General features: G+C 37.1%; 1 protein-coding gene and 1 long non-coding RNA gene across 8 annotated transcripts in view; one reads left to right on the top strand and one right to left on the bottom strand.

Moving 5' to 3' along the window:
* Positions 1–265: 265 nt before the first annotated feature.
* Rhogap15b (RhoGAP_ARAP and RA_ARAPs domain-containing protein RhoGAP15B) overlaps positions 266–9259 on the top strand; it is a 28153-nt gene continuing 19159 nt past the window's right edge. For 2 of the 7 annotated variants that reach the window (XM_078185755.1, XM_078185756.1), the window contains exon 1: positions 266–924. Coding sequence is in view for 2 of the 7 variants with exons in the window: in XM_078185753.1 (XP_078041879.1) it covers positions 6433–6527 (95 nt within the window). In the remaining 5 variants the exon portion in view is untranslated. Of the gene's footprint in view, positions 925–6308; positions 6672–9259 lie in introns of those variants that run through there. The other 5 variants (XM_078185753.1, XM_078185752.1, XM_078185758.1 and 2 more) reach the window with 3 other exon arrangements.
* Positions 5940–8906, bottom strand: LOC144472556 (uncharacterized). Its single transcript, XR_013494438.1, has 3 exons — positions 7712–8906; positions 6700–6801; positions 5940–6462 (listed from the first exon to the last, which is right to left on the bottom strand). It is a non-coding gene; the product is annotated as an uncharacterized LOC144472556 (long non-coding RNA).

The raw sequence follows: 9259 nt of genomic DNA, 5'->3' as shown, positions 1-9259 counted from the left end.
TCCTACAAAACGATAAATTCAATTTAGAAGCATCGCGCGCAAAACCTGTGCCTTTCAGTTCAAAGTAACTCGAACCTCGTCGCTCCAACAGAAATTACTCGTCGCTCTCGCTCCGTCCAATTACCAACAACAACAATGGACACGAGTATCGTTTCAGTAGTGCCACCAGGTATATAAGCGAGCAGCGATGATAGTGGTGGGAGTAGAGAAGAAAATAATATTAAGGGAAGGGCGCGTCAGTGCACCGCCAGTCTCTCGAGCGACTAGAAAAAGAGCGGTAGCGTGTACGCGCGGCATCGGAGCTGCCTCGGTCAGCCTAGTGTCAATCGTGTCTCTCTTTCTCTCTCTCTCTCTCTCTCTTTGTTCGAACGGTCTCTTTGTGCCTGTCGAACATCGTTAAAAAAAAATCAGTGCAAAAATACGAATCGTCGGGGTCTCTGGTTACGTCGAAGCAAAGTGGTCGTCTCTGCCAGCGAGAACTCCGCGGAGATGTCAAAGAATGCGAAGAGAAAGGAGTAGCCTGATCGTGAACCGTGAATTCCGTCAGTGTGAGTTTTAGTTCGGCTCTCTGTGCACGTGTGTGTGTGTACGCCGCGCGTGTATGTGTATACGTTCCGAGTGTGTGTACGTGTACGCGGTGCCACGTTGCGCGCGAGCGTTCGTCTCTGTGCGCGCTCGTGTTCGTTGCGCCCATGTCGGTGTGTACACCTTTTCGAAGGTGAGCAGGGAGAAGAGGCGAGAAGAGAAGAGACGCGGGGAGAGATGACAGTGGCAACGGCCATCAACCAGGTGGGTCTCTGACCCGACCGGACGATAAAGAGAATCGAGCTTAAGTAATATTCGCTAGATCATACGCGCCGCCACGGAGAAATCACTGAGATCTTCGTGTATCGTTTCAGGGACTCGTCTTGGGAACGGTTCAAGGTAAGTGCGCGTTCCGTTTCTTTATATCTCTCTTTTTCTCTCTTTCTTCCTCTTATTCCGTCTCACATGCTCAGGCGATCAACAAGTTCCTATCCCGTTAGAAAAACCAGCTTCCTTTATGTCTTCTCGGTCCACGATAGAGCAATCTGCCCTCGAGCATCAAAGCTCCAATTCCTAGTTTCGATCCCGTGCGCTTTGACGTCCGCACGTTGGCAGCCGTTCGACGGTATAAATAATGAAGAAACAAGTGGGCGGACCATACTCTTCGCCGCGGAGTCTTTCATAAACGACGGTTCAACGCTGAACCTTACCTGAAAGCGACCTACGTGTCAAACTTTTCGACTTTGTTGTTGCCGGACTGTGCATCCGATGCGTTTCTTGGCAAAATTCGTCGATGCTTGACCCTCTGCGCTCGAGAGAGATGATATTATTGAGGCAGAAGTTGTTTCATCATGCTCTAAAATTAGTCCGAAATCACAGAAATTGTTTAGTTTTAAAAAGCTGGGAAACGCGTTGGCGTGCGTCGCAAGACTCTGTTGCGTTTGCATAAAACGCATTAACCCCTCTTAATATTTTTAATGATAGGACCAGACAATTTTTGTTTCTTCTATCGTCTTTATGTACTTGCATTTACAGACATTGATAACAGAAGAATTCATTTTTATTTAGCTATAGAGGAAATTAATAATATTCGTATTTAAGATCTTACATGAAATCTGTATCACGACTCCGACTCGTTATTATAGTGCAAGGGGTTAATTATGAATCATAGAAAACAGAAATACTTAGTTTGGAAGATCTATTTTGGATTTAGAGTTCAAATATTTTCGAGTACAAAGGGTTGAAATCTTTAAGCTAGAATTTAAGACTGTTTATGAATTATTTAAAATTCATTGAAGAAGGTTATTTTAAATTAACCCTTCGCGCTCGAATGACGACTTCAAGGCGATATGATTTCGACATTATCGTTCGCATTGTTTAAACATCGTTGAAAGTATAGCCGTGAATGTTTTTTTTAATTTTTCAAGGTTATGTTTTAGTCCGCTGTGTTTTCTGTTTAACATGTACTATGAGCTTCCGAGATAATTAAATTTACTATTAAGTTTCCTAAAAAGACTGTATTTCATTTACAGAAAATTCACTAAGCGCGTGTCGTACAAAATGGAGGTCAGGAAACCAATTTTGAATTTACAATAAGAGATAGCTTCGAGCACAAAGAGTTGATTCAAAATCATTAATCCTAATCCAATCGAGCCGGTAAAGATTACTTGTTGAAATTATAAAGACCCTTTCATGTGAGACGATTGTGAATCAATATCTTAATTCAAGTCTTATCATCGTTACGAGGGCGATATAATGCAGTCGGTTCAAGTGTTCGGTTGGTTTAGTATTTAAAGAATGAAGAGAAACTTCTATGTGGCTCTTGTTCGTTGCAGTTGGCTCGCAGAATTTTCATTTCGCACAAGTAGCTTCTCAGTGCGGTTGTTATCAAGCAAACTTGGATAAAGGGATGCATTCGATCGTTTCTTAATGTTTTACCGACCGGTCATTCGGTCGTAAACATTTCTGTTACCACAGAGTAATTAAATAACATTTTTATATTTTTATAACATTAGTATTAAGCAATGTTTACTTTATCTATTTTATTCATTTTATTCATATTCTCATTATGTCATTAGTCGCGAAAGGTATCCAATATTTAAACAATTATATAACAATACTGGAGCTTACGATAGCTGAATGTTAAATTTAATTTTCTATTTTTATTTGATTGATTTTATTAATTACAAAACAATTATATAACAGTACTAGGACTTACGAAAGCTGAATGTTAAATTTTTTTTCTATGTTTATTTGATTCATTTTATTAATCACGAAAGGTGATACTGAAAAATTTATATAATAATATTAGAGCTTACAGTAGAACGACGATTTATAATAAATCAAAAATTATTCGTTGCCATGACAACCGATTCACAGGCACCGATCGCGGAAAAAGCCGATTTACGAGCCACCAGTCGATAAAATATTGAAAAAGGATCTTTACAACGTTAACAATTTGTATAGAAAAGATGCGAGCCCTTTCGGCCACCTGATAGACAGATCAATTGTTAACCAGTTAGCTGCGTCATTTTATTTTGAAGATCAATTTTGTTATGTCCTTTATCGATCACAGTAAGTACAGTTTTGTCGACAGTTGTTCTAGAATTAGTTTGGGCAGTGCGAAATTTATGACCATGTCACCAGAAGCAATTTTACATAAATCGTAGAAGAAGTATATTTATTACAAGATGAAAAACTGCCATTCTATTATGACGTGTATAAACGTCGTACGCAGCTAACAGGTTAAACAAAAGAACGGGTTGCTCGACTGATAAAGCCGCGAGTAGATGATCATCCATGTTTTGGCAAGTGTTTGTCCGCCGATGGCGACCAGTTGCCAAGTGTGCCATTCGGTTGATAGGAGTAATTGGAGCAACTTTCTTATTGGCTCTCCGGTTCACCTATATTTTGGCTTGTTACACGAGCTTTTCTTATCGCGTCTCTGTGACTTATCGGCACAGAGTAGTGATTTACGGACCGAAGAGAATCGTTCTTGAATTGAATCTAACGGCCTCGACGTCGCAGCTGATAATTGACATAATTGATCGACCAATCGTACGGACGCAGACATTAATTGATATTAATAAAAATGTTGACAGAAAATCGATAAGCTAAAGGAACGGACGTATTTGACATTAGATATGTTAATAACGATTTAAACATTTTTATTTTTAGTAAAATTTGTTCACTGAAGCATATATTATAGTAGAGACTGTATAAAGTTTGAATAAATAGATTGATAAATAAATTGGTAGAAATTATAAAAGAAAATATTGCTAAAATAAAAATACTGTAATAATAAAAATACTGCAGTAATAATAAATAATTTAACGTGAGGAATTTAGAAACGTTGTTCGGGCCAATTTTTATTCGTATAAAGGCCAACTACGAACAGTAATTCGAACGTTAGAGAGATGTTGGGTACCATGAATGGGAGAATTAATGAGGAGTTACTGCATTCGACCCAGAATCCCCGAAAAGATCGGACGCGGCGCGTTGTGCCCGATTACGTTGCGCCGGTAACAATAGTGAGAATTTTTCAACGAGAAAGCGGAGCTCGCGTATACCAAAAGGGAGAATCAGTTCTCCGCCGCGTTCCACTTTTAGCGCCGAGTCCTCGGTTCAGGTTCGACGTCGAAGGAAGTTCCGCTTGTTTAGGATGTAACGAGCGTGGACTTATCATTCTCGCGGAGCACGGCTATCAGTTAATTTTAGAAACGCTGATGGATCCGGCGGCGCCGTCGCCGCGGCTCGAGCCATGATTCACGTTTCGCTTCATGCCTAAGCGGAGGAACGGCGAACGGGGCCTCACCTTTGTTCATCGGGCAGCACGAGAGAACACGGGCTCCGTCCATTCTCGGATTCGAACAGCCATGGAAACGTTCACGCGACGCAAATATGTCGGTTAACGAGAGAACCGGAAACTCGTCTGTCCGTATCGGTTTACCGACCGACGATGATTCATTCGCCGCTAGAAAATACTGACGGCTTTAATTTGCCGTTTTTTACCACCATTCTGACTGTTCGGTGACGGTCACGTGGCCTCCTGGCGATGATTCAAACGTGCCGCACCGTGCAGATGGTCGATCACCCGCGAAATATAAATCGAAGCTAGCGGCTCGTTCGCTTTGAACGATTTTTTAGGTGCGTTATTTGAAGAATGAAAATTAGATTTTATGAAATGTATCGTAACTTTAAATTTTAAATTTTTGAATATATTTTTTTAAGTAGTGGGAATTGTAAACAATATGTATGTAGGAGAATGACTAAATAATATGAAAAGTTGATATTTCTTTTACTGTACCTTTTCATTTTTAACACAGAAAAGGTTAACTTTGTGAGAAGATGGTTATAGTATCTATTTATTTATTTATTATTATTGCCTTAAAACATATGAGGCTTATACTGGTGGCATAGTTATTAGAAATTAATAATCAACTTCTTATGTTAAACTTTAATATTATCAATGTTTTTTTTCTACTGATTAAATAAGTGATAACTATAGTATATTAAAATCCTCGCCTAATCGCTCAATTCTGGGCAATTAAATAAAAGACATTATAATTGCACTAAAGACAACAGGAAAACTTATCTTCTAAAATAGGTTTACAAGAAGTGTCTCGAAAAATATGTTAAAAACTGTCAAATGGAACTAAAAGTTGTCATAAATTTTCTCAATTCAATAATTAAATATATTTGCTGTATTCTATAGCAAAAATGATTCAACGCCCAAGGATTCAATTATAGTTCAAAAAATAGTTTCTTTCCTTTAATTAAAAACTGCACTATGAATTAAAATACTCTGAACATTGATAATAGAAGGATAAATAAATGGCTCGATACGGAGTTGTTTGTTCAATCGATTTCTAACCCTAAGGGTGTTAATAATTCACGTTAAGAGTCCACTGACATCCTTAGTGTCTCGCGACTGGAATACTAAATGCGCTGAACGCTCGTAATTATCATTCAAATTATTTCGTCAATGGATGCATCTCGATTCTCATATCTTCCATGCCACGCATGGCAAGTGCAAACGCTTCCATTAACGCAGTGAACGTCTACGCAATATTCACACAGTGCTTTTACATCTATAATGATTAAATAAGCTTCTATTGTTGACGATGACGAGAAATCTATTTTAACCTTAGTATTAATAAAAGAAATCAATTATAACCTTAACACTAATAAAAGAAATCAATTTTAACCTTAATATTAATAAAAGAAATCATTTTTAACCTTAACATTAATAAAAGACATAATTTTTAACCTTAACATTAATAAAAAATTTTGACACTATAACATTAGTAAAAGAAATAAAGATTTCAAAAATACTATCGCATTATTATTAACCAGCAATTAGTTAGAATTATTGACGAAAGAAACAAATATTTACGTAACTCCTATATTTTCTAATTAATACATAAATATATAAATAACCTCAAAATTCGCATTACACGTGGCATTTATTATAGAAAATATACTAACTTTAATTTCATACTCTTTCTCCTACTTTTATCAACTAAATAATTACATTTATATTCTTTCGTTCCAATGTAAATGTTCCATTAAATATTTTACAGTCGAAGAACCTATTACGATGAATACAACAACTTTTAGTTTAATATTCACAGTGATAAATGTCTGAAAAAAATAGAAATTAAAAGCGATTAACGCTTATAATATTAAAATTAGCTTATTAAACTCGATGGAGATGAAAATCGAAAGCGGATTCGAACGGGCAGAGGCGATAATCGGCCGCGTACGAAATTATGAAACTCGATTTATTCCAACTCCTCATTGCCAATCACGTGACTCGGATGCGGTGATTCAACCTTCCAGTACCTCGCGCTGAGCTGTCTCTTTACTGTTGAAGTGCCAGAGGAATGCCTTACTGTCGTCGGTAGAATGCGCGCAGCAAGTGTTGTTGACGAGTCTCTGTGTAAAAATCAACGCCGCCGTGGACGCAGAAGCTATGACATACATTCGTCGAATCTTTCGAAGTGTGGAGAACGGTTTTATTCAATCTACGTTCGATATCCCGAATTCGGTTCTGTGCTTTAACACCACGGTTATAAACGCGTCGAAATCATTCTTATCGATTGTTTGCACTCGACCAGAATCCTCGGAAGCAAAAACGCATTTAAGTACGAACGAATCCAATTGACAATTTACCTTCGAATCGGTGTCGGCAACCTGGTGTAACTGGATTGACATCATCGGACACGTGTGCTCTGTTTCATAGACGAATCCAATATGGTGTCAGGCGATGGAACGCTGGAATCATCGAGTGCAAATTATTCGTTGACATCTTCCATCTATTACACGCTAACACCGCTTCGATTCGGTTCTAACGCTTTTGCATGAGACTGCGTGCTTTTTAGTTACATTTTATTATTGCAAATTGAACTATATCGAGATTCGCGTGCTTTTCTTTTTTAAAATCGTGCAACCGGTTAATGCAAAAATATGGTGTAAATTTCTCTCTATTTTAATATCCTCTTCTTTCATTATTTTTAATTAGTGCCAAAGAATATTCTATTATTTCATTATTTTTATTTAGAGTATGCCACTGAATATTCTATTATTTTTAGTTAAAGCATATCAAAAAATATTCTACTAATATTATTTTTTTTAGTTAAAGCATACCAAAGAATATTCTATTATTTTATTATGTTAAGTTCAAGCTAGAAATTACTGAGAAGAGTTATAACAATTTTTCACGTTACATTATCATTCGTTATCCACAATCTAGCTTCTACTACACCGTTTCTGTTTTGAACGGCTGATACAACGGCACGATATTTTTATTGGATCATAAAAGGCTGAAGAATTAATCGTTTAGAGTGGCATAGAGATGTGGCGCACACGTGTTAAATTCTCGTTCAGTTTCAACGGGTACGCAAACGCTGTGTTTGTCTTTCAGACGAGGCAGACGCGCTAAATAGAATAGATTGCATTGTCATCTCTTTGCACAGGCTCTCGAAGCAACAACTAGACTGCGGACCATAATACAAATCGAATATTGTCTACGACAATTGTACGGACTTAAACAAAGACGCGCGCCTTCTTCCAATTGTTTCAATTTATTAAATATCCTGCAACAGGATTCTAACAATTTTCTGACTTATGTCTGACTCAATTTTACCTATTATTTTAGAATTGCTAATTTGACGTTGATAATTACCGTGCAATAGAGCCCATTCGTTCGTATATTGTTCGTTAAGAAAGCACGATCATTAGTCATTGATGTGATGAAATAAGATTCGTGTTCTATGCCGCAACGGTTCGATTAACCTCTTAGGCACGACGCGCCACTATAGTGGCTTTCGTGAATATTTCGTGCCTTACTCAATTGTTTTATTAATCATTAAAGTAAACGATTAAAGTGAATGTGTGCATGTACAATACACTAAGAAAAGAATATATGTAATTAATACTATATACAGCTATACGGAAAAAATATACATATGTTAAGAAAAATGGTAATTTAGTTATGAAAAACTATATTTGCGTAAAATACAGCCGTGCCCAAGAGGTTAAGTCAAACTGTTGGCGAGTAATGTGCGAAGTTGATACGTCCATTCAAACTTTGTTTATTAGAAGGGTGAGGATTGTTGTACATTAAAAGGGCAGAAGTTTATTAAAAGTAGAAAGGATCATTGTCTGTTGAAAGTAGAAAGAATCATTGTTTCTTAAAAGTAGGAAGGATTACTGTTCATTTAAAGTAAAAAGAATCACTGTTCGCTTAGAGTAGAAAGAATCATCGTTCGTTTAGACTAGAAAGGATCATCGTTCGTTTAGACTTGAAAGAACCATCGTTCATTGCAAGTAGAAAGGATAGCTGTTCGTTACAAGTAGCACAGATCATTAAAAATAAATCATTAAAATAATAAATTAGTAAAGATTGTTGGTCATTAAAAATAGTAAAATTAGTACAAATAATTACTATAGATAGTATAGATCATTAGTATAGATAGTATAGATCATTAGTATAGTTAGTATAGGTCATTCAAAGTATCAAGGATCATTAGCCATTAAAAGCATCAAAGATCTTCGATCGGTAAAGGGATCGCGGTTCATCGACCAGCGAATAAAATACACGGAAACGGTGTTACATATTTGATAATGATTCACGCGTAATGATTCACGCGAATCAGAAGACCCATTTTTCTTTTATAAGAGGAACTCGTTGTTACCGCACGCAGCAGGTGTTTTTATTACAAAGTTTTCACTTTTCTTCGGCCGTGGATCATGCATTATTAAAATTGGTCAACTGTCGCTGCCGATTTCACTTCGCGCGTGTTTGCTTCGCTAACGAGAATGCCTTCGGTCATTTCTCGTTCGAGTAATTCACAAATATCGGCCAACCCTTCCGGAATAATCAGGAAACGATAGGTGAATCGGCCAACAAAAGTACGTCGCGTGTCTGCCGGTCAGAATCACGCGATACCATCGAACGTTGCAATCCTCAATTTCAACTGGCTTTCATTGATTAACCCTTTGCATTCGAGTGGCGACTCCGCGGCGCCATTAAAATTTTTCTAATACGTTCAAAAATTATTTTTACAGGTATTGCTAAAGCTCAGATTTGAAAAATTGTTGAAACTGTAGTTGTTATATGAGTCACGTGACTCAATTTCATATGCATAGAATGAATATTCTTATATAAAATGGACATACCCAAATACGGGTGACACTAATTTCTGATCAATCTTAAAAATTCATTTTTATT

The sequence above is a fragment of the Augochlora pura genome, chromosome 7 (assembly GCF_028453695.1).
Source record: "Augochlora pura isolate Apur16 chromosome 7, APUR_v2.2.1, whole genome shotgun sequence".
NCBI classification, from domain to species: Eukaryota; Metazoa; Arthropoda; class Insecta; order Hymenoptera; family Halictidae; genus Augochlora; species Augochlora pura.
The sequence above is the reverse complement of the archived record's forward strand: the minus strand, read 5'-3'. Positions and strand labels throughout refer to the sequence as shown.